Below are 22,865 nucleotides of genomic sequence, written 5' to 3' on the forward strand. Positions count from 1 at the left end.
CACACGTTGCAGAACCGCTGCGCTTGATCATGCCCACAGGTGCAATGGGGTTTGCTTCAGGAAGTTCACTGCATTTGCATCTGCACCAAAGCAAAGCAGTAGCTCTAGCACGCGCGAAGCAAATTTCACCTGAAGTTGAGTCGCCAGGTGCAGTGCCGTATTGCCCTCACGGTCACTGAAATCCAAGTCGAGATGTGGCAGCACCTCCGGTCGAAAGAACAGGCTCACCATCTCGAAGTTGCCACCACGAACAGCCAGATGCAGGGGTGAACAACCTCGCTGCGTCTCGGCTTGCTGTAGCATCTCTAGCGCACCACTTGTTTCGTTTACAAGAAGCGCGCACGCGAGCTCCACGTTCCCCCCATCTACGGCTTGGTGGAGCACGGTGTTACCGTATCGATCAATCCTGAGGTTCGACGTATTAAGTTGTCGCCATGAGAAATCGCTGTCACCACTAGCTCCACGAGTGTAACGGGAAAGACCTGCAGGTTCATCAGCAGGCGATGTTCGAGTCGTCATCAAGGCCAGAACCTCACTAGATTCTGGACGGAGGTCCTGGCCAGAAAAATGCGACAAAGCAGCTTCAGCAGCCTCTGCCCTTCGGCGGAGCCGCTCAACCTCCTTAAGCGCCTTTTTGAGCATTGCATTCTCACTATCAGAACCACTTCCAAAGTCGTTCATGCGTCCGCGCAGAATAGCTCGCCGCACTGGATCTAAAGGCGAAAGCTCGACATCTTCCGAGTACGCACTCGTACCGACCGAAGCTGTTGCAGTTGACAGTACGTCATCCTCTTCCAACGTTTCGACAGTGAGCTCACTTTCACGGCCACCGTAGCCTAGCGGATCCGCAGACTTATCCTCTTCCCGCGAAGCTTTGGCAGCAGCTTCATCAGCTGCAGCTGCTCTCAACGACGCAACGTGTGCTTGGTGCCACCTTCGGAATACACGCTGGATGAGTATTGCGCTCTGATACCGCCGGTTTTGAATCACCTGCACCCAGCAGCGCATTGCACGATGAAGCACCTTCGCCGCCTTGTTGCGTCGGGCAAGACGCCGCTTCTTCTCTAGAATAGCCTTCCACCGCACTTGGATACTCCATAGCACCTGCAATTGTCGAACGTACCCTCGTCGCTGCTGTCTACCACGCCACGAACTCTGTAGTTTCACCGCGGACTCCGTGACTGCACTTTCGCGTCGTTTTTCCAGTTGTCAAATGCCTGCTGCCGCAAAAACACACGTCTTACCAAGCTCAGCGTGGCTAACCTGCAGGGTTTTTATCAGTTCCGGAGCCGTCCACACCGAGCCAGAGTTTTCTTGGCTAGTTGCAACTAGAAGCTGGTACTGCTTCACAAAATCAGCATGGCTCATACGAACTGGAAACGACTGACGCATAATCTCCACAGCTTTCAGCACACCACCATAGCGCAGCTGGCTCGAAACTTTCGCCATATCAAACTTGTTGTTTGCACTCTCGTCGTTTGGTTTAATACACCGGATATAATGCGTCTGTGTTTGCTGCACAACATCCAACAGGCTGGCCAACTGCTGCTTGAACTGAGAGCCAATACCAACCGCACTAAGTACCGACGATCGCCGTCGTAGTTTCGGCTGGCTATTTTGAAGTTGTGCCACCTCGCTTGCTTTGAAAAAATTGAATAGCTCACGCAAATGAGCATCACTCGTGTTTCCCAGCACGCTAAACAGCTCGGCATTGGGTTGGTCCTTTTTTCTCGCAAAAACCTTCGGCTTGATAGCGAACATTGCCCGCATAATGATGAATTTGAAAGGCAAAATCGGCCTGTTCAGTTCGTGATGCACTGAAATTGCTGTGTTCTTGGAGTCGCTGGTAGAGTTTTCGCGCAAAGCCCACGTCACTGCCCTTTGGAACAACACATTCCTCGTCCAGCGAGCGAGAAAATGCCACTGGGGCGCTGCTCTACCATTTCCAGACACGATGAGTTGTCTTCGTAGTCTACAGCGTTCCACTTAATCCCCTCTTCAATATGGGCCTGTTGTTCGTGAGCAGAATATCCTGGATAAACTGATACTGCAGCTTTTCGTTCGCGTAATTAATGCAAAACTGTTCGAACTGATTGATCACAAATTCTTCGAAGCCGAAGATGTCCAGAACTGCAATACATGGTGCTGCGTCCCTGTTCGTTGTTTTATTGGCAGGATTTGTAGGTGGTGCGACTTGTGGCGAGGCTGAATTTACTTTTGAGACCAAGAACTGGAAAAGGAACGAGTACAATGAGCGAGCCATTGCATCTCGAGCATCTCCACACTGCGCGAGGCTCAGATTTGAATGGAAAGTTTCGCCACCAACACTGATTTTTCGGGTCGTGAGCGCCGACACCAGCTCTTCCTGATCCACAGCAAAAAGCCTTGCTACGATATCAAGATGCTCCTGAACAGTAAGCGACGAAGGTGATGAAGAGGCGAGTCGACACGGTGCTGACGCCGTTCCATTATCGTCCTCTCCCTCATCCTCGCTCGAGGAAACAAACAATACATTTCCAAGATGTAGCAGCGCACTCAAGATTTTCCAGATTGCTCCTCGCTCAACGTCCGTGAACCCCAGCACTTTCATCGACTGGAGCACCAACTGGAACTGTTTATCATCACGCACGCCGTCGTTGCGCTGGAAGCATTGTCCACCATTGATGTACTGGAACTCCTGCGCTGAGAGGTTTACGAGATGCAGCTCGCTCTTCATAGCATCATCCGCCCCAGCCAGCAGTTCATAAAACACGTGGAAATTCCGCTCGCCGTCATTCTGATGCACCACGCGCACCTTTTCCAAAAGGTACGTCTCCACGGACGTGCCCACCATCCTCAGGGACGCATCCAACTCGTGTCCATCAAAGAACATGCGTACAAACTTTCCAAATCGACTACTGTTGTCGTTCCTCAGCGTCCGTGCATTGCCGAAACATTCTAGAATCGGGTTCGCGCTCATCAACTCACTGCCACTGATCGCCCGCTTCCTCTTATACTGCTGGTCGCTGCTGAGTCCCGACTGCTCTCTGCTAAATAATTCATGATAAACTTGGTGGTCTCTGTCTTGCCGGCGCCGCTCTCGCCGCTCACGAGGATCGTCTGGTTCTTCTTGCTTCTCCAGGCTCGTGCAGTCGTCGCCTCAGCGACCGATAAGCTCCTTCTGCAATAGAAAAAACGTGTGGGGGTAGCGCCGTCCAGCCGGGCATCTCATCGTGGTATTTCTGCAGGTTGTAGAGACCCTCGATCTCTTTGAACGGGTTCACGGCGATGAGCACCGCGCCTGATCGGCAGTACACTTGGTCCACGCCGTAGCGCTGCGCCAAATAGTCCACGAAAGCGGGTTCGTGCAGGTGCGTGAGAGCGTCCAGGTTCTCCACGTCCGCCAGCGTCTGGCCCGCCGCGAGCTCGTTAGCCGTGCGAACGTCTTGGACTTCGTCGGCCTCCACGGTCTCTTCGCTGTCGTTGAGCTGCACCAGCACGCGGAGGCGTCGTGCTCGAGGCGTCGCAGCACGCGGCCGCGTACCCACTCGTAGTCGGCCTCGGCAGCGTCCTGTACGCGCACGTAAACCTGCATGTCGGAGAGAATTCACGTTATTCCTTCTTCCGTGCTGGCAGAACTTCTACTTCTCCTCGACGTTACAATCGTTGTCGCACACAGATGGCTATTGGGTGAAAAATGGAAAGGAAGAGATCAGATTGGTTGATATTTGACTGCATAGAAGAGGTTGATTGAATCAGATACAATTGCCAATTAGGATATGTCGCTAGTGTATCTGCCTGAGAATGCGTGGTCCTTGCGCTACGGTGCGTGCTGCTCGTAGTTTCTATCGTCCACTAGTCCTGTCCTGATTGTGTCTATCTCCTGCAGGCCCGGACTACTTCACGGTGGCCATCATCAAGTACCTCGTGAAGGAGGACGAGTTCGCGTTGTACGAGCTGCAGATCCAGAACGGCCGCCGCAACTGGAAGGTGCTGCGTCGATTCAGCGAGTTCGACAGTCTGCAGGCGAGGTACAGTAGCGAGCAACGAGCCAGTCAATCGTCGAGGGTGAGAGCTGACGGTGCCGTTCAGTGTGCGCTTCAAAGCAGGCGACCGACTGCCAGAACTGCCGCCTAAGACTTACTGCTGCCGAGACCTGAACCCCGACTTTCTGGCCAGACGCAAGGAACTGCTGCAGGTTTTCCTTCACCACATGCTGCAGATACCTGGCATCGCTGACGACGACCACGTGCGCCAGTTCCTGGGGCTCAAGCTGTCCACGGAGCTCTACGTGTGAGCATCAGTCAACGCTAGACGCGTATCAAGCTACGTAACGCCACATGTTTGCATCAAAAGTGTGTGCGCCCACCGCGAGAAGGGCCTGTGAAGCACACCGTTGCTATATTCAATAACTAATTACACGGCACCTACCGCGTCGAAGGCAGAATCAAGATCGGGCAGGGCGAGCCTATCAAGCTTTGAATTTCTTCTTGCCTTTCTTCTTCTTACTCTTGGACTTCTTCGACCGGTTGCGGTTGCGGCGGCCAGGCGACGAACCGCCACTGCTCACAGGTGAGCTCGTGTCCTTGTTTTCTGCCGGGGCCTCACTGGTTTCTGCTGGGACGTTAATCAAAAGGGGCTCAGAAGATTCAGCGCTTTCCGCCGGGGTGTCCAGCGATAACGGTGCTGCAGGCTCTTCGGCAGGGGTCGACGCCTTCACCACTGGGCTGGATGTGATAGCTTCCCACGATGCAGACGGTGCGCGCGGGTTCTTAGGGGAAGCCAACGCGGCCAACGTCTCCGGCACCACAGCTGCTTCGACGACAGGTTCAGAGCTTGACGACTCAACCGAACCGACTGCAACCTGATCCTGTTCTTCCTCCACAATGCTCTCCTCATCTTCCGTCGCTGCTGACGGGAGAGTATCCTCATCCTCGTTCTTCACCGCAGCATCTTCGACGTTGATAAGCTCGGGGGTGCTCTGCGAAAGTGTCATCGACTGCGTCAACTCCACTTGGACGTACTCCTCCTGATCTAGCGCGATATTCTCAAGCGATTCCTGGAGCAGTTCCTCCGTGAAGGCTGTCGCAGTTTCAGATACGGCTTGCGTGAAGACAAAGTCCTCACTCAGCTTCCTTGCTACAGCATCTGATGCCGGTTCAGCAATCTTCTTCGGGCTCTCAACGACCTTCTTCGGGCTATCAGCGACTTTCTTAGGACTCTCAGCGACCTTCTTAGGGCTCTCAGCGACCTTCGTAGGGCTCTCAGCGACCTTCGTAGGGCTCTCGGGGGTCTGCGCACAGCTTTCGGACGTCTTGTTGTGGCTTTCAGACGCCTTTATGGGGTTAGCAATAGCCTTCTTCGACAACTCAATCACAGCAGGCCCCGCCTCCTTCTTAGGGGTTTCAGGCACCGTCTTCGGGCTGCTGTGGGCCGGCTTAGGAAGATCAAGGACGGGCGGCTCCACCTCCTCCTTCGGGCTATCAACGGTTTTCTTCGGGCTGCTCTTGGGGGTCTTCTTGGGGCTAGCTGCAACCTCCTCCTTGGGACTAGCTGCAACCTCCTTCTTAGGACTAGCTGCAGCCTCCTTTTTAGGACTAGCAGCAGTATTCTCGACAACAACGGGTTCCTCCACCTTCTCAACAGGAGCCTCGAGATTCGTCTGCACTTCCTTCTTTGGGCTCTGAGCCACCTGCTTCAGACTGGCTGCCTCGGGCACGCCCGCTTCTTCGCCGTCGTCGGTGGACAGCGCGCGCGGCTTCTTGCTGCTCATGTGCAGGTAGTAGTAGCCCATGGCGGCCATGCTCACGCTGAGCAGCCCCGTCACGAGCAGCAGCGTGGCGCTCGAGTTGCTGGCGGTCGTCATCCTGGCTCGTTCCGCTGGTGATGAGTGGCTCGGGGCGAGGGAAACTGACCAAGTGCTGGGCCAACGGCCAAGCTGCTCGCTGCCAATCGCCGTTGCTTCAAGGCAAGATACCGGTGATACCGCTGACCAATCACAAACGAGCAAAGCCACCGGAAGCGCAGAGGCAACGGAGTGCATGCTGCCAAGAGCTCGGAATCGGAACCGCTGCGTCTATCCATGCAGCACATGCTCGAACAACGCACGGCCAAGACGTAAGCTACGCAGTAGGAAGACAAATATGTGCATAAGTTCTTGAGTCGACCGACCGGACGTGTCCGTCACTCTGCTCTGTGCGCCTCTTAGACTCCTTTCAGTCCTGCTGGCTTACCATGTACTACACATTATCAAACTTCGCCGCCGACGAGGTCCCAGAAGGCCACGGACTCCTGGCCTTGCCGCACCGTGTCGCACTTGGCCGGGAACGCCTCGTAGCGCTGAAGGATCTGCGCGCCGCTCTCGGCGGCCTCCACTAAATCTTCGGTGACGTCGGTGCCACACCAAACGGACATATACTCAGCGCACGCCACGATCAAGCACAGCTCGCCGATATCCTTGGTCGGGTCGCGGAAGTAGCTCTCGCTGATCCCCGCGAGCGGACCCACGAAGAGAGGGCTCACAGCGCCATTGCAGCTGCTGCTCTTGTCGGCGCTGTTGTAAGCCACTTCCACGCGGAAGACGATCGTGCGCTGGAACTTGATCCGGCCTTCCGGATGAAGCTGCTCCCACTCGGTCAGCTGGAAGATGAAACCAGCATTCGGGTCCACGATCGGACGCGACTGCCGAACAAAGTCCAGCGCCTTGTACATGCCAATGTTCTTGTACCACATCAAGTACGCGATTGCCATCGTCGGCGAGCGAGAAATACCCTTCACGCAGTGCAGAAAAATCCGTCCGCCGCACTCGCGCGCACGCTCGATGAAGTCGAACATGCTGTAGAAGTGCCGCGCGATGTCCTGCGACGAGTGGTCCCGTAGTCTGATGTTAAAGTAGCAGAACTCGTCCGGAAAGGAAGCTGGGGCCACGCTGGCAGCGCAGTTAATGACGTGCGTGATGCCTGTCTGGATTAGCATCGACTTGTTCTTCGCAGCAACGGCACCACCAATGTATAGAAAATCGGTTAGCTTGGAGCACACCGCAGCTTGGTCGTTCCGCCGCTTCGAGGCGCCGGTGGCGGTGGTGCACGGATCAATGTTGGCCTGGTCTACCTGCGATAAGTCCAACGACAAGTTGCCTGGGTTCCGACTGCGGCGTTGCTGAGGCGGGTACATTCGCTTTGGTGCGCTAGCGCTGCCTCGAGGCAGCACGGCGACTGATGGAGCTGACGAGGACGACGAGCACGAGGACAGTGCCCCAGCGACGGCAGTACCCCGACTCTCCAGATTCATCTCGATAGACAACGACGCCCGCTTGTCTGACAGAGACGCACTATCGAAGTGAGATGCATCAGACGCCCCCAGAGAGCGTTTTCTCGCCTGCGTAAGGGAAGGCGCCCAATTGCCCGATGAAGCAGTAGCGCCTGCCTTGCTCTGCGTGAAGCCCTGCTGGCTGCAGACCCGCTTGTTCGGCGTCGGTGGAGTAAACATCACACAGCTGTGGCCCAACTGCCGCGGAGGTGTCGTGTTGTTGTTGTAGCTCTTGCAGACGAATGCTGGTGATGTAGACGTCGGACCTAAGCAAATGACATAATCCACACGCAAACGTACACGATCGTCAGAGAATGCAATGCACATTGCCACCGGATTCCAGCATTGGATTTTCCGGTCGTCGACTTGCTCTTTACCTCTCGAGACGCTCAATGGCCAGGTCTCGTCATCCAGGAACGGATTGCGGTGCAGCCCCGGCGACGGACAGACGCCGTCTCGTGGAGACATGCTCTTCTTCTGCGACGTAGGACAGACCTTAGCCGGCAGCCCCTGGCCGTCCGCCGCCTCTTCTGCAGTTAGCAGCTCTCCGAACGCCTTTGAGCTAGTCGTCAAACACCAAGAGTATCATTAGCCCAGTCGATCCGTAGACATACTAGAAAGGTACTGTAGAGACAAAACTGAAAATTTACATTTTCCCGTCCGAGTAGCAGCGTGTGAGTGACGGAGCCCCCGTGGTAGCTCGACGTCGCACCTTCGAGTGCGAATCCAGCGGCGGCAGGGCGTCTGCGTTGGCTCGAAAAGGTTTGTAGCTGTTGGACGCGGCGGTCGGGGAGCCCGAGGGCGACGACGTTGCCGAGAGCGAGAAGAATGAGTGCGGGCTCTCGAGCTTCCGCTTGGCGTTGGAGCCCTCTCCTCCGCCTGCGCTCGCTCTGCCGCTGAAGGGAGCGGCGAGTTCCATCGTCTCCGTATCCAGGGGAGCAATCTCACTTCTGGGAGACAGGGCTTTCTCTCTCCCTCTTGCTCTTCTTAGTCGGATCTGGTGATGCTGAGCGACGTCCCAGGCGCTAAAGCAAGTGTCTTGGCGGTGGATGCCGCGTGGGGCCAGCCGAGGAGTTTTGCTTTCGAAACGTCGTGGAACGATTTCAAATTAGTGCCATTTAGACAACACAAGTGAAAAGGGGCACTCAACGGCCTGGGTGTTGAAGCCAACAGTTTGCGGTTTAACTGCACCCCGCCAGCGGAACTTCCGCAGAAGACATCACGCGATCTCCGCTACCGTTATTTTCGAGCTTGTTTTTTTACAAGTGCCATCGTGCATGCGCGAAAGAAGTCACGAGGCTCCAGCAATGGTGACGATACTTTCTAGCACGACAGGTGCCAGCAGTCATTTCCTTATGATACAGACAAAACAGCGTGTAGCAGCTACACTGTAGCTTTCCCTTCTTCATTCCTCGTCGTACCAATTTCTTTTCTGTCCATCGTTACACGCCCTTGCGATTGCAAAACGACGGCACCCAGGCCACTCTCACCGGCCTCTTCACACCCTCCTCAGCCCCAGTTCCAGCAGCGCTCCTTAATCTCCTCCGGTATTCAGCATTCTCACTAGCTCAATTGGAGTCGACACTTCCGGATAACTCATACTAATCGTAGCATTCTCCGGAGGTCCTGAGTCATGGATAGCTCAATGGACATCGGGGCTGGAGTCGACACTTCTGGAGGCACAGGCATCGGTGGTAACGGGGGTTGAGACGGCAGCGGTGGTTGGGATGGAGGTGGGCTCGGAGGAAGTGGGGGTACAATTGGCACGTTCACATGCTGAGCAAGCGGCGGTGTTGGTGGAAGTGGTGGCGCTGATGCCGCCGACAAAGTACCATTTCCCAATACCCCACCCGGCTTAGTGAGGAACGGCGGCATCGGCAGCTGAGCGGGGTCTGGTGACGACTGGAACGCTGACCACGCCCACTTGCCCGAGGCCGACAATTGCTCCTTTTGCTTTCCATTTCGCGGCTGCTGGATGTTGTTTGTTTGAGCACCACTACTGTTCGTGTTGCCACCTTTGCTTTTGCCCTTTTTCGCATCTTCACCCCCCTCCTTGTCCTTCCGTCGCCGTCCTGGTGTGTTGGAGCGAGTCTTCTGTTTGGATCCTCGCTTCGCCGAGCTACTGCGTGTCGGAGCGGCATCTGCGTCGAAGCCCGCAGTGCATTCAAACCAAACACGAATATTCAGTTTCAACAAGCACAAGGCAAGCATTGCAGTAGTATACCTGTGGTAGCTTGCACGGGGTTTCCGTTCGCAGCCATCGAGTTTTCAGGTGCGCTGCTTGGCAGCATCATGGAAGGTGTGAGCAGCAGTTTGCTGCCGCTGTCCGTCCGAGACTCCCGGTTTGTCTTGGCAATAGCCACGGGCTTCGACACTGCAGCCTGCTGCTCCGACGGGTACACGAAGTAGCCGAGCTCTTTATCCCAGACGCGTGCGTCCACGTCCATGTCCTCCCTCTCGTCGTCCCCCTCTGCCAATTGCAGCGAGTCGTTCACGTTCTCGTCGCAGTCGAAGAACGGCACCAGCGGGCGTCCCACCAGATCCCGCGACGTCATTGGCTTGGAACAGTAGGAAAAGTAAAACAAATGTACAAACTGAAGCTACAGTGGCTGCTGCGACTTGACGCGTGGGAGCAGCTCCGATCGACTTTACACGGCTGGGTTGTCGTCTGTAGACGTTGGATTCAGGATCAAAACTCGGATTCCGACGCGGTAGGATCTCCTGCGTCTGGCGTCGAGCTTCGAATCGGTCGGGGGCGAGCGGGGGCGGCGTGCACAGCGCTGTCTTGAAGTGTCGATCTGCTCTGCTGACTTCCCCTTTTGGACTGAGAGAAGGCGGCCAGGTGGTTTCGGTATCTGCCTTCTGATTCGCCGAAAAGAGCAAGGTCTCAGGTGCAATGGAGAAGTGATTCCTCGAGGATCTCCTTGTTACTTGGCCGGGGAAATGGAATTTAACTGCTAAGATAATTGCTAACATAGTTCAGTCCAGCTAAGCACCCAGCTTAATTTGTGGATGGAAATACTTGTCCACAACGCCCAGCAGGAACTCAATGGAGAACCGCAGGTGGTCTCCGTCCGTGGAGAGGAAGTGCACCTTGCCTGCCTTGTCCAGAGTCTGCAGTCCGAACAAGTCTTCCTTGTACCACCTGGTCTCGTTGAAGCCCAGCACGGTCTTGTACGGGTCACTGTCTTGGTATGCACCGAACCACTCCGACTCTTTCGGGAAGACCTGCGTATCCTGGTTCGCGCGGACGAGCACGAGGTTCTGCAGCTTTGTGAAGTTGTCCTTGTACGTCTCGTTCGTAGACGTCTTCTCATTGTTGAGGTCGGGCAGAAACTCGGCTGTGCAACACGCAAGTTAAGCACAGCAAAAGGGCTTGGGTCGGCCACAACAATAGGGAAGCTTACCATGTTTTAGAAAGGCTTTGATACGGAGAGGGTCGCGAAAGTAATTTGCTTGGGCAATGCGCTCTGCAACAAGAAATATATGTCAGCAGCAGGTACTACAGCAACGTCTCCTCTCCATAATCGTGTACCTTGAACTCGTTCAGTATACACTGCTTCTCCGATAAGCTGACCAATACAGCAACAAAAATCGTTAGATGTTCAGCCTTTCACATGATCAAGAACCCCCTCGTGACAAATATTACCTTGTCAATTTCCTTGCAAATAAAGTTGAGAGGCGAGCAGCGTGGTAGCCCACCCACACCAGCAAGTGGTCCGTGAACAGATAAAAAATTGTGGACCGGCGGGTCATTGAAACGCTCGATGTACGCTCGGATCAACAAGTTGCCCTGAAAGTCATTGCTCGTGTTAGCATCCAGACAGCGCACACATCCCTGCGCTGCTCGCACATACCTGAGAAAATCCTGCTGCATTGAATCCATTTGCCAGACGCGGATCCTGCAAGGTGAGGTCCATGTAACTTCAGTAAATCAGCAGTTGATTGACGTCTGAGACGATCGTCTCCATCGCACCTCTCGGACGATCTTGGCAAACATCTCCGTCTGGTTGTCCATCGTGATGAAGAAGCTGTTCTGCACGTCTTCCGTCACCGAGGCACCAAGCTGCACGCTAGCCACATACACTCCGAGGTGTTGCGCGATCGCCTGTCATTGCCCAACGTCACAATCGTCAATCACAGCGTCGCCTTGCAGCCAACACCACAGTCGCCACTACCTTCTGAATGCGCTTCATGCCTCCATTGCCTGCAGCATCGCCCATGCCGTGCATCAGCACCACTGGCAGCGTCGTCGTTTGCTCGAACACGGGCGTCTTCTTCTCCACAGCCACCTCCTCCAACTGCAGCGCCACCTCCTCCTCAAAATACGACGCCGACTCTTCACTGATCAGCACAAACTGCACCAGCACCAGCACCGCCGTGACGGCCGCCACTGTGAGCAGCATTCGGTTGCCTCGCGCCATCGCTATCGGCTCCCTCGATCTCTTCTTCAAGTCAAACAAAAGTGGATTTGTCCAACCTGATAAGTTCGCGCCGACAGCCTTAGGTTCGCAGTGAGCTTTTCCCGCTAAAGTACGATTTAGGGCGTCTGGCTGAAAATCGCTCGGGGGCTGGAGCATAGCTCGAGGTGCGGACGACAGCGACCCATTGATCATGTCTGCGTATGCCCACTCGAAGCTGGTGCGCGGCGCTGGCGACGCCATGTCTCGCGGCGGTGCCCGCGGCTGGGGCTGGTTCCACCGGTCGTTGGCCAAGATGAACGCTCCCGAGGCGGCCGCCGTTGCCTACGATGCCGTGGTTCCCACGCCCGCGCAGCCGCGGCCGCGCGCCTTCCTGGACGTGAGCATCGGCGGCGCCAAGCCCGAGCGCATCGTGGTGGAGCTGGCCAAGGACATCGTGCCGCAGACGACCAGTAACTTCCTCAAGATGTGCACGGACGGCTTCAAGTCGGCGGCGCTGGGCTCCGGCTCGTACAAGAACACCAGGTTCCACAACGTGACCAAGGGTGTGTACCTCGTGGGTGGCGACGTGCTGAAGGGCGACGGCACGGGCGGCCACGCCGCGCTGGAGGAAAACCAACGCTACTTCGACGACGAGAACTACGCGCTGCAGTTCACGGAGGAGGGCGTGCTGGGCATGGCCAACGCCGGCATCAACAAAAACGCGTCGCAGTTCTTCATCTCGCTGGCGCCGCTGCCGCACCTCAACGGCCGCAACGTCGCGTTCGGCAAGGTCGTGGAGGGCAAGAATGTGTTAAAGAGTATTGAGAGCGTCTACTGTGTGAAGCACAAGCCGCTGACCGAGGTGGAGATCGTCGACTGCGGCGTGTTGTAAGCAGCGAGACAGGATCATGCTTCCTTGCATACACTAGCGAGAATCAGACAGGCAGACACAGGAGATGGAGGGTGCCGACGGGAGGCTGGGTGGGGACTAATAGAAGAAACACGATGCGTGGCGGCGCTTGAGCTCTCAGATGTTGGTATTGTATGTGTTTTGAGTTGGATTGAAGTGCAAGGAGTGGGAACAGCAACCGATGTCCAGTCGACATGCAACTAGCGCTGCGTAAGCTCGAAGTGCTACGTGCATGAGGTTCTCATCTGCTGGCGCGGGCAGTGTATCTCATTGCATTTGTACATGTACTTCAAGTGGAGGCTGCGTCAACAGCAGGCACGCGTCGATTCCGCAGCACTGATTGCGAAGGCAATTAAGGGCCCATATCCTGCAAAACCATGCTCGAAATGCGTCGTGCGGTACCAGGGCCACAAAGAGACTGCGTCTCCTGCCACTCTTGAGGTGACTGGTCTCAGCAAAGCAACCACAACACCGGACACCTTCAGCTTTCGAACTCTTTTGTTTTCGTTTTAACTTTGTAAAATACTACACGCATGGAAAAGATCAAGAGCGCCAACTTCCTCCTCGCCGTCACCGCTCACCACGGCGCGGCCGCACTATTCAACCCTAGGCAGCTCCTTGGCGAAGATGTCGTGCTGGCAGCTTTCTTAAAACTGCGATTCCGTGACACCATGGCCCATCGTGTTCGTCGACGACAGACCGCCCGTGATGGTGTTCTGCATGGCGTCCACGAGATCAGTACCCGACCAGCCCTGGTGCTTCAGTGTCTCAACGCCCTCGTTGCGCTCAGCACGCTGCACACCCTCGACATAAGCGAGCATGCCGCGCTTGGCGTAGTCGCGCGCGAAACGCGTGATGCCCAGAGAGTCACTGTGGAAGCCAGCGAGAGTGATGAACATCCAGCAGAAGCCCATGCGACCCAGGTCCGTCACGAAAGTCTCGATCTCCGTGTCCGACATGCCTGCGGCGTCCCAGTTGAACGACGGCGACAGGTTGTACGCCAGCATCTGGTGCGGGACCTTGGCCTTGACACCCTCAGCAAAGGTGCGCGCAAGAGGCACACCCGGCTTGGCCGTCTCCATCCAGATCAGGTCGGCGTACTCGCCGTAGGCACGGCCACGAGCAATGCAGTACTCCACACCGCCGCGCACGCGGTAGTATCCCTCCACCGTGCGGGCCAGGTCCCAGTCAAAGGAGATGCTGACACCGAGCGACTTGGCCAGGGCCTGCAGCTTGGGCAGGCTCAGCTCGAGGCACTGAGCGTTCCACTTGGCCAGCGCGTCCGAGCGACCCGACTTCTTCAAAACCTCACGGACAGCCTCCGGGTAAGTCGTGGCGTGGGCACGCTTGTCCCAGTCGCCCTCACGGCCAGCGTGGGTGGCATCAATGTACGACTCCACGTTCAGGTTGGTGGCACCAATGATGAAGGGGTGGTCGCGCGGGTCGATGTTGTTGTCCAATAGAGTGGCGGCCTCGGCGTCCGTGCGGGCCACAATGACCAGCGGGCTGCCAAGGATATCGGCCTGCAGACGGGCCGCGATGAGGCGCTGGATGTGCTCCTGCACCGACACGAGCACCTTGCCGCCCATGTGGCCGCACTTCTTGGTACCGGGCTTCTGGTCCTCGAGGTGGATGCCCGAGGCGCCGCGCTCAATGAACATCTTGGTCAACTTCATGACGGCGGTGAGACCACCGTGACCAGTGTCGGCGTCGGCCACAATGGGCCGCAGGAAGTCCGTGGGCGGGGTGCGAGCGCGCTCCTCGGCCGTCATGCGGCGCCGGGCCTCGTACTGCTTGCGGTCGTGGAAGAGCTGCGCGCGGAAGAGCTGGTCCACCTTGTTGGGCACCGTGTCCATGGGGTAGTCGGCAACGTCCGGGCCGGGCTCGTTGGACGTGGAGGCTGTGGACGACGATTGCCAGCCGCTGATGTAGACGGTGGAGAGGTGCTTGGCCATCTGCGTGACCTGGATCGTGTCCAGCGCGCCGAACGTGTGGCTCGTCTTCTTGGCGGCCTGCAGCTCGCGCAGCATCTTGTAGAGCTTGCGCGACACGGCCGCGCCCACGTTGGCGGCGGGGATCGTGCCCTGGAGCTTCACCACGTCCTCGGCGCCGTACGGGCGCTTGACGTAGCGGAACCGCTCGTCGTTCAGGAAGGCCTCGGTCTGCTTCACGCGCTGTGCGTAGGCGCTCTCCTCAGCGCGCGGGTCGTGCGAGCTCAGGTGGCTGGCGATCTGGCTGATGCGGACGTGCGGCGCGCTCATGGTGTTGTAGCTGGATGCGGCTTGGCTTGGCTGGTGCGGGGCAGGCGGCGAATTGGGAACTAAGCTCTCGGTGCCAGGAACTGAAGGCGACCGGTGACGCAAAGATCAGAGTCGAGGGGACCCGCCGCGCTATTTGTCAAAAAGCTGTGATTGCGCTACTACGATTGGTTGAAAAGAGAAAACCGAGCCGCTTACGCACGCGTGTCATCCACGCGTTTGGGTAGAAAACCTACGGTCCTATACTGGGGCCAAGTCACGTCGGTTTGCCGCGGCCGAGTCCGTATTGCGCATCGGGCGCCCGACGTGGAAGTTTCGCGCAGATGTTGAAGCAGTTGAAGCAGGCATTGCGAGTCAACCGGCGCTGTAAGTGGCAAAGCCTCAAATTGGCGCCATCTGAAGCCTCTGTAATTGGTGTTGCGATGCGAGACTTATAAGGTGGTGTTCGGCTGGTTGCAACCGAATAGGAGTAGCGATACCCCAGTGTGGAGCAAAGCAGTACGCTCTTGGTTACTGACGGTAGTTCACACAGGGCAGCCGACTCTCGACCGTGTTGAAAGTGGCAGACTCCTTCTCTAGCAAGTTGCCTTTTTCTTGCATTGCAAGCCACATTGCGAGTCGCGTCCCACCGCATTTCCCATTGGCGATATTCCCATCTCAAAGGCGAAGGGTCCAACCGTGACCAGGCTGTGTCGACGATGTTAAATGCCGAGTGGTACGTGGCCAGCGTGCCGCTTGCACAAACCCTGCCTTGCTCGTTCATGTGGGCCGAGTCCAGCAGGCGCTGCTTGGAAATCGCTTGTCAATTTCAGCTGGTTCAGCGCTGAAGCAGCGAGCGCCTCGAGCGACGCCGGCTTGGGCTCAGGATGTCACGCTAAATGCCGAGTTGCTACAGCCACTGAAACGCTTCACCAGACACCGGAACCGCGCCTGGACGACAATTGCTGCGTACACTGACAGAGAAAGCAACGGACTCCTTGTGGCGACAACTGCGTCCGTTCCTATCTGTCGTTCTTGCACGCCGTTGTTCTGCGCCGTCCCAACGGCCGCTTTAAGTCTCTGCATTTTGTGGTGCGACGGACAAGCACCACGTTTGCATCGCAGCGTCCAGTTGCTTGGACGCGCGAACAGTTCGTTTGCACAGTCACACGAGCTGTTTACAAAAGCTATCATCGATATAATAGTAGCGTTGCACTACATACAAGCTACATGTAGCTTGTGTACGTCATCGATGTCTGCAAGGCAGCTACATGTATCGGGCTCCCAGTCGGATAAAATGTGTCCTCGCCGTCGGGCATCCTACATCTACACAGCATTACTGCTTGAAGCCGCTGTTCAACGCAACTTCATTTCACGAGCCATTTTAGCGCTCTTCAACTGTCGGTCCACTCTGTTTCCCCCATTCCACCTGGGCTGCGCTGGCTTTGCAGTACGGAAACCTTAGGACGCCGGCGGCTACACGACGCGGCCATGGCGACGCCCAAGCGCCGCCAGAGCATCGAGGTGTTCCGGCTGCGGCTGCGCGAGACGCTGAACGAAGGCGGCGACGACGGCGAGAGCGTTGCCAGCAGCAGCCTACAGAGTCTCCCGGAGCAGGAGCCGCTCACACCCCGTCCGGAGCCCAAACAGAGACGCGAACAGCCCGGCAGAGCCAATAAACCCGTCGCGAGGCAGCACATGCGGCGCCTCGTCCGCATGGACGTTAACATCGATGAGGACGGCGACGAGGAGTTCGCGGTCGGCCAGGAAATCAAGATCGACGACGATAGCGACGACGACGACGAGATTGATGGCCGCGAGCCGAGCGAGCGACTCAGGCCCTGTTTAGTGGCGTCGTCGTCTTCAGGAGACGACGGCAGCTCGCGGACGATGCGCTGCAGTTTGGATGCAGCAGATGCTCGAGCGATTGAAGCGGTGGCGCAGCTGGACGAGAGAGTTGACACTTCCGAGCAGAATGAGGAACCGTTGGATAAGGCGGCAGTGCAAACGCGGTCCAAGTCGCCTTCTGTGGCTCAGGACAATGACAGCATCCGCGAGTCGCGGCGTGTCGTGCTGGTGACGCGGCCGAGCCAACGGTACGCTCCCTTTTGGTAGTTTTGGGGGAGAATTGTGGATCTAACGGATAGGATGAATGTGCTGGTGCAGTGATATTGAGATGTGGACGGAGCGCGCCACGAGCACGATGGTCAAGTCGACGGAGAGCAATGCAAGACCCACACCTACTAGCGCACAGAGCCGGCGGTGGGTGCTCGAGTACAAGCCCGTTGTTCGACACTCTGGCTGGCTGATCAAGCGCGGCCATGGTCTGCGAAATTTCAAGCGGCGGTTGTTCTGCATTGTGGACAACGAGCTTATTTATCACGACACACATGACGCCACGGAGGTGCGTGGCCGACTGGATCTTACTCGTAGGAGCTCGGTCCAGTGCATGTTGCACAGCGGGTTCAAGTTCGCACAGGGCAACTACAGCATGGTGCTGTACGCTATGGACAACCACGACCGCGACGTATGGATCCGCAAATTGCAGGAGCATAACGTGCAACTGTTGCCTGAAGGTGCCAAGACTGCAAAACTTATGAAGCAACACAGCGATAATGCTGACAAAGGCGGCCCCGTTCTCTTCTCCGGCTGGCTGCGCAAGCGCGGTCGTATGGTAAAATCGACGAAGCGGCGCTGGTTCGAGCTCTCGAACGGGACGCTTTCGTACTTCTCTCACCCGCAGGGAGGCTCCCGGAAAGGCTCAATTGACGTCTCCCATGCGCGGGTATCATCTGTAGACACCCTAAAAACGGGTGAGAGCCACAGTTTCCAGATCTGCACTCCCAGTCGCAATCTGTTCCTGCATGCTGATAGTCAAGAAGAGCGATCGCTTTGGTTGGCTGCGCTCGCTTCAGTCGGCGCAGGAAGCTCCAACACAATGCACTCCGGTGCGACTCCATCCAAGCCTGATGCCAACGATTTCGCCATGCCTACTAGTGCATCGGAGCTCGGTCGAATGTGCAAATGTGGCGCGATGGACGAAGGCGGCGCTGGCGCGGCTATTGACGGTGTTTGCCGTCGCTGCATGTCCTCGTTCATTTCTAACACGGAAGACGCGATGGTCGATGTGACACGTGAAGTACAGCTACTGCTGGCCTCTCCGTACTCTCCTGAGGGCTGCACGTCTGCTGCATTCCTGAAGGAGCACACTAACCGTCCAGTTTCAAACGCGACGGTGCGGGAGTTCATGACGGGGCTTTCCGACTACTTGGTCCATACCCGCTTGAAGGAGCTCCTGATGCTCGCAGGCGTCGCACAGCCTGACAGTTCGGACAGCGACTCGGACGATGATGGAGCTAAAGAGAACGCGAAAGCTAATGCGGCCCACCGGCAAGATGCTGCTGTGGTCAGTGAGATCACCAACAACGTTCAGACGATCGTGCACGAACAGATCGAAGAGCGAGTATTATTTCCGCTCTATCGCGCGATATTGACTAATGTGCGCGCTCAAACTCGGGAGGATTCAAAGGTGCTGAAGGGGAAGATTGAGATCCTACGCAGCAAGTCTCAGGCATTCTTCGGCATCGGCCCCGACAGCGTGTCGTCTTCTAAGTGGTTCTCAGCGTGTGCGAAACTGCGAGAGGTGGACAAGGTTAGTCTTCCGTACATGAAGCGCGCACAGCTTCTGGCAGCCTGCAAGGAGATTTATGCTGTCTTCCACACCGAGCACCCAACGCAGCCGCCCATGAGCGCCGACGCGTTCATTCCTGCGTTCATCTACGTGCTGATTCACTCGCATCTGCGCGATCCGGTGGCGCTTAAGGAGCTGATCACGTTTTTCGATTCGGGCAGCCAGCAGGGGGAAATTGCGTACTTCGCGACGTGTCTGGAGATCGCGCTTGAGTACATCCGATCGCTGCTGACGGCGTGCACCGTAGTGCTGTCTTCGTCGCGCAAGCTCGGCATCGAGTTCTCCAAGCATCCTGACGCCGACGTGGTGGTTGTTCATCGACTGGTTCCGGGCGAGCAGGCCCAGCAGAGCGGCGCGATCAACGTCGGTGATGTGCTCGTCGCCGTGAACGGGCTGCCAGTGTACGAGATGGAGCTGGCAGACGTCGTGAAACTCTGGCGCGGCGTGGACGGCGAGGCCGAGTTCTGCTTTCTGCCCATGAACGAGTATGTGCGGAAGTACGGCACGTCTTGAGCTGGGGCTATTTTGTTATTCAGAGGCAGTTGTCTACCACCTCGAGCGCCGATAGGAGGCGAGCGAGTGCATATTCGTCTTTGACGTTGTGTCGTTTTACTATTAGATTAATCGACCTTGAAGTTGTTGAAGTTGTTGCGCTGTGGTTGACTGCAGATGCTGAGGAATAGCCAGACGTCTAGACGCAAAGACTGTAGTACGATGCACGCGTAGTGCTGGATGGCTATTCAATCGCGGCTCCACCTGCTCCGAGACCGTCTCTATGAAAAATCTAAATCATGATCAGGAGGCGAAGCTGAAGGCACCAGGTGGCAAAATGCCATGTATGACCAGCCCCGTCCTCTGCCGGTATCTCGTACCTCTACATGCGTGAGCACATTGCATCAACGTGCCCTTCGACTGGCCAGTGCACGCTGGCATAAACCAAAGCGAGGCAAGACGAATGCTGGGCTCGAGCGACTTCCTGCGCGTGAAGAACCTGTGGCAGACACGCATCAGCCGCTCGAAAAGCAGAGAAAACGCAGCAGCTCAAGAGGAGACGCCAGCTCCAGAGCACGAGTATCGCGAGTCGGTCCTTGAAAATAAGGTGCAACCTCAGACGCCTCACACGCCGGCCATCGACGCAGACTTCCACAAGTACTCACTGGGGTATGACACCAAGCCAGCAGCAAACGAGGAGGTGACGCCTGTATCACCAGCCTCGTCGTCTTCTACCACAGCATCGACGGGGTCGCCATCGTCGTCCCCCGAGAAGGCCACAACGAACTCGGTAACGTCCATGTTCAGGACTTTCTCGGATGTGTGCGTCTTCCCGGGCATCATGGGGAAACCTCCTCCTCCTCCTCCTATGACGTCTTCGTCGGTGTCATCAACGCTGCTCTCTTTTGCACCGACCCCGTGGAGGACAACCCGTTCGTCCTCAGACAGCTCCAACCCCTCGTCCTTTTCATTCGCGTCAGTGAGTTTGACATCGGCGCTGCCACCGCGGGAGGCTGCCGAGAACGCCATCAACAACGTCCACACCGTGTGCTCACGGTGTCGGTCTGCAGTGTCCAGCAACGTATCACGGGGAAGTCCGTACGGCGAATTGGTTGTCGTTGATATCGTGGAAGCCCGCGGCCTCGCTGTCGACCGGGACGAAAGTGGCGCCGATCTTCCGTTCGCCGTCACGATGCAGCTCGGTAGGTCGAGTCGCAAGACTAGGCCGGTGGGCCGTGACAACTGTATGGTGAACGAGCGCTTTGTCTTCTGGCTGGCGTCTTCGCCCACCATTGCCCAGCGCACGCTCGACATCTTCGTGCATGGCCATGACCAGCGAGACCTAGGTGAAGTGCACCTGAGCCTGGCGATGCCTGTGAATGAGACGTTTGCAGACTGGTATCCGCTCGTGTGCAGAGCTGACGGAATGAAGCACGGCTCGGTGCGAGTGGCGGTGCGCCGACTTGTGCTCACATCGTCGCCGATGCTTGAAGCGGGCAAGACGCTCAGCGAACGGGAAAGCTGCCTATGCTTCAGCGACAGCAAGCGCTACGGAGAACTTCTGCCTGAGCTGTGGAGCTGCTTTCCCGGTGCCGAATCGGAAGTGACCGAGGCATCGTCTGGCCCAAATGAGGAGGATATTAGCAGCAAACTCGGTCGTTTGATCGGCTTCGAACAAGTCCAGCGAGACGTCTTCTGATCCCGCACCCTGTGGTGTTGTGTGCCGTAGGTCGATCGTAAACCTAGCGTATTATTCAAGTAAACAATTGACGTTCATCGCTGCATTTCCGCCATGCTCAAAACTTACAAATCGCTCTAATGTTGAAGTTGCTGTGTGGTTCAGCATCAAACAATGCAGCACCACCACGAAACAAATGGACTGGACAATTTCGTCGGGAAGAACGATGTCTATGTATTGGCCTTCATTACCATGCAGTTTTCGGCTCGACTCCCAGCCACGTGCTCGGAGGAGTCATGGTCATGCTCAGTGACTGCACTATATACTGTAGATATAGAAATAGCGGCGACTTCGCTACGCACGATGTGGATTGATCGCATGCATAGCAAACTCAACAAACCACCTGGCTGCTTAGTACAGACGCTTCTCGTACGTGTACAGCGAGTGCACGTTGCCCTCACGCTGGGCAGCCGGCGTACGCAGCTCGAAGCGGAGCTCGCCGTTGTGCAGGGCCTCGTGCACGTTCTCGAGGCTGACCTGGCCCAGGTCCTGCAGGCCGTGCTTGATGCCCTGCTGCAGGTACGGGACGTACTTCATGAGCGAACCCTTGTCAACGACGGCGCCGCTCACACCCTGGGCGACCTTGACGGTGGCGTGGGTAGCGAAGTAACGCTTGGACGAGCCGGCGGTCATGGCCTCGATCGAGCCCATGCCACGGTACTTCTTAAGACGGACGCCGTCCTGGAAGTAGTACTGGCCCGGGGACTCCTCGGTACCAGCGAAGAGCGATCCGCACATGACAGCCGAAGCTCCGACGGTCAGGGCCTTGACGATGTGGCCCGAGCTGGCAATACCACCGTCGGCGATGACAGGCACACCGAACTGACGCGCGTAGCGGGCGGTGTTGTACACGGAGCTGGCCTGGGCACGGCCCACAGCGCACACCTCCTGCGTGGTACAGATGGAGCCGACACCCATGCCGACCTTGAGACCATCAGCGCCCGCGTCGATGAGACGCTTGCACTGCATGCGGGTGACGACGTTTCCGCCGATCACGTCAATGTGCGGGTACGTGGCCTTGATCCACTTGATGAGGTCCACCTGGAACGTCGAGTCGCCCTGCGACGAGTCAATGACGATGAGGTTCACACCAGCCTTGACGAGCTCCGTGCAACGGTCGCGGTCGTTGGGGCGCGTGCCGATAGCAGCACCCACCAGCAGCTGCTTGTTGGCGTCCTTTGACGCGTTAGGGAAGTCGCGGTTCTTGACCAGGTCACGACGCGAGATGAGCGACATGAACTCGCCGTTGGCGTTGACGATCGGGAGCTTGCCCTTCTTGCTCTCGCGCAGGATGCGGTTGGCCTCCTTGAGCGAGACGCCCTCGGGGGCGGTCACGAGGTTGGTGGACATGACCTCCTTGAGCTTGGTCTGGCGGTCCTCGATGAAGTCGATGTCGCGGTTGCTCACGATGCCGACGAGCACGCTGCCGACCTTGCCGCTCTCGGTGATGGGGATGCCGGCAAAGCCGAACTCGGCCTTGATGCGGTCCACGTCGGCCAGCGTGTCCTCGGGCGAGAGGCACTTGGGGTCCGTGATGAAGCCGTTCTTGAACTTCTTGACGAGTCGCACCTCCTTGACCTGCTCCTCCACCGTCATGTTGTAGTGGATGATGCCGATGGCGCCGTGCAGCGCCATGCCAATGGCCATGGCGTGCTCCGTGACCGTGTCCATGGGCGAGCTCACGAGCGGCAGGCGCAGCGAGATGTTGCGCGAGACCTTGGTCTCAAGCTTGACGGCGTCCACGCCGAAGTTGATGTGGCCCGGCATGAGGATCAGGTCGTCGTACGTGTAGCCTTGGCCCTGGTTCTTGTTCACGAAGATGTCGATGCCCGAGCGGCCGTCCAGCAGTTCGGGGTCGATGGTCGGGGTGGAAGCCATGGCGCTTGCAGAGGTTTCAAGTCGGGACGAATAGATCGGAGCAAATGCCCAAGTGACGGAAGTGTCGGTTCATGCACGTCCGGCACACAGCAACCGAAGGCCAATGGTTTCAGGATTTGTTTTGGCCAATCACAAGAGTGGAAAGGCGGAAGACGCAGCCAATTGGAGCGCGCCGACCGAGTATGGACTCGAAAAATAGGACCACCGCTTTCTCGTGTTGGGTGATGCG

At 57.1% G+C, this 22,865-nt stretch overlaps 11 protein-coding genes across 11 annotated transcripts; 4 read left to right on the forward strand and 7 right to left on the reverse strand.

Annotated features, from left to right (window-relative positions):
• Positions 1 to 27: 27 nt before the first annotated feature.
• Positions 28 to 3,574, reverse strand: KRP23_1290 (Myosin ID heavy chain; the record flags this gene model as incomplete). Its single annotated transcript, XM_067883440.1, has 5 exons — positions 28 to 1,181; positions 1,245 to 1,554; positions 2,513 to 3,026; positions 3,091 to 3,467; positions 3,524 to 3,574. The coding sequence occupies 5 exons, from the start codon at positions 3,572 to 3,574 to the stop codon at positions 28 to 30; spliced, it is 2,406 nt and encodes an 801-aa protein (XP_067751862.1).
• A 184-nt stretch (positions 3,575 to 3,758) lies between these two features.
• KRP23_1291 (Serine/threonine-protein kinase Sgk3) lies at positions 3,759 to 4,276 on the forward strand (the record flags this gene model as incomplete). Its single annotated transcript, XM_067883451.1, has 3 exons — positions 3,759 to 3,804; positions 3,869 to 4,010; positions 4,072 to 4,276. The coding sequence occupies 3 exons, from the start codon at positions 3,759 to 3,761 to the stop codon at positions 4,274 to 4,276; spliced, it is 393 nt and encodes a 130-aa protein (XP_067751863.1).
• Positions 4,277 to 4,450: 174 nt separating this feature from the next.
• On the reverse strand, positions 4,451 to 5,845 carry KRP23_1292 (uncharacterized protein; the record flags this gene model as incomplete). Its single annotated transcript, XM_067883463.1, has 1 exon — positions 4,451 to 5,845. One exon carries the CDS (start codon positions 5,843 to 5,845, stop codon positions 4,451 to 4,453), a length of 1,395 nt encoding a protein of 464 aa, XP_067751864.1.
• Positions 5,846 to 6,228: 383 nt separating this feature from the next.
• Positions 6,229 to 8,206, reverse strand: KRP23_1293 (Protein-tyrosine-phosphatase MKP1; the record flags this gene model as incomplete). Its single annotated transcript, XM_067883474.1, has 3 exons — positions 6,229 to 7,553; positions 7,665 to 7,849; positions 7,938 to 8,206. 3 exons carry the CDS (start codon positions 8,204 to 8,206, stop codon positions 6,229 to 6,231), a joined length of 1,779 nt encoding a protein of 592 aa, XP_067751865.1.
• Positions 8,207 to 8,883: 677 nt separating this feature from the next.
• Positions 8,884 to 9,842, reverse strand: KRP23_1294 (uncharacterized protein; the record flags this gene model as incomplete). Its single annotated transcript, XM_067883485.1, has 2 exons — positions 8,884 to 9,428; positions 9,512 to 9,842. The coding sequence occupies 2 exons, from the start codon at positions 9,840 to 9,842 to the stop codon at positions 8,884 to 8,886; spliced, it is 876 nt and encodes a 291-aa protein (XP_067751866.1).
• A 433-nt stretch (positions 9,843 to 10,275) lies between these two features.
• Positions 10,276 to 11,711, reverse strand: KRP23_1295 (Palmitoyl-protein thioesterase 1; the record flags this gene model as incomplete). Its single annotated transcript, XM_067883496.1, has 7 exons — positions 10,276 to 10,628; positions 10,695 to 10,757; positions 10,823 to 10,859; positions 10,937 to 11,080; positions 11,145 to 11,189; positions 11,264 to 11,395; positions 11,466 to 11,711. The coding sequence occupies 7 exons, from the start codon at positions 11,709 to 11,711 to the stop codon at positions 10,276 to 10,278; spliced, it is 1,020 nt and encodes a 339-aa protein (XP_067751867.1).
• Positions 11,712 to 11,901: 190 nt separating this feature from the next.
• On the forward strand, positions 11,902 to 12,582 carry KRP23_1296 (Peptidyl-prolyl cis-trans isomerase H; the record flags this gene model as incomplete). Its single annotated transcript, XM_067883507.1, has 1 exon — positions 11,902 to 12,582. One exon carries the CDS (start codon positions 11,902 to 11,904, stop codon positions 12,580 to 12,582), a length of 681 nt encoding a protein of 226 aa, XP_067751868.1.
• A 665-nt stretch (positions 12,583 to 13,247) lies between these two features.
• On the reverse strand, positions 13,248 to 14,861 carry KRP23_1297 (Isocitrate lyase; the record flags this gene model as incomplete). Its single annotated transcript, XM_067883518.1, has 1 exon — positions 13,248 to 14,861. The coding sequence occupies one exon, from the start codon at positions 14,859 to 14,861 to the stop codon at positions 13,248 to 13,250; it is 1,614 nt and encodes a 537-aa protein (XP_067751869.1).
• Positions 14,862 to 16,328: 1,467 nt separating this feature from the next.
• KRP23_1298 (Pleckstrin homology domain-containing protein 1) lies at positions 16,329 to 19,041 on the forward strand (the record flags this gene model as incomplete). Its single annotated transcript, XM_067883529.1, has 2 exons — positions 16,329 to 16,933; positions 17,004 to 19,041. 2 exons carry the CDS (start codon positions 16,329 to 16,331, stop codon positions 19,039 to 19,041), a joined length of 2,643 nt encoding a protein of 880 aa, XP_067751870.1.
• A 442-nt stretch (positions 19,042 to 19,483) lies between these two features.
• On the forward strand, positions 19,484 to 20,719 carry KRP23_1299 (uncharacterized protein; the record flags this gene model as incomplete). Its single annotated transcript, XM_067883540.1, has 1 exon — positions 19,484 to 20,719. The coding sequence occupies one exon, from the start codon at positions 19,484 to 19,486 to the stop codon at positions 20,717 to 20,719; it is 1,236 nt and encodes a 411-aa protein (XP_067751871.1).
• Positions 20,720 to 21,109: 390 nt separating this feature from the next.
• KRP23_1300 (Inosine-5'-monophosphate dehydrogenase) lies at positions 21,110 to 22,636 on the reverse strand (the record flags this gene model as incomplete). The annotated part of the gene is made up of 1 exon (XM_067883551.1): positions 21,110 to 22,636. One exon carries the CDS (start codon positions 22,634 to 22,636, stop codon positions 21,110 to 21,112), a length of 1,527 nt encoding a protein of 508 aa, XP_067751872.1.
• Between the last annotated feature and the right edge of the window lie 229 nt (positions 22,637 to 22,865).

This window comes from Phytophthora ramorum, assembly GCF_020800215.1.
Source record: "Phytophthora ramorum isolate Pr-102 chromosome Unknown Phyram_PR-102_s0001, whole genome shotgun sequence".
Classification (NCBI taxonomy): domain Eukaryota; phylum Oomycota; class Peronosporomycetes; order Peronosporales; family Peronosporaceae; genus Phytophthora; species Phytophthora ramorum.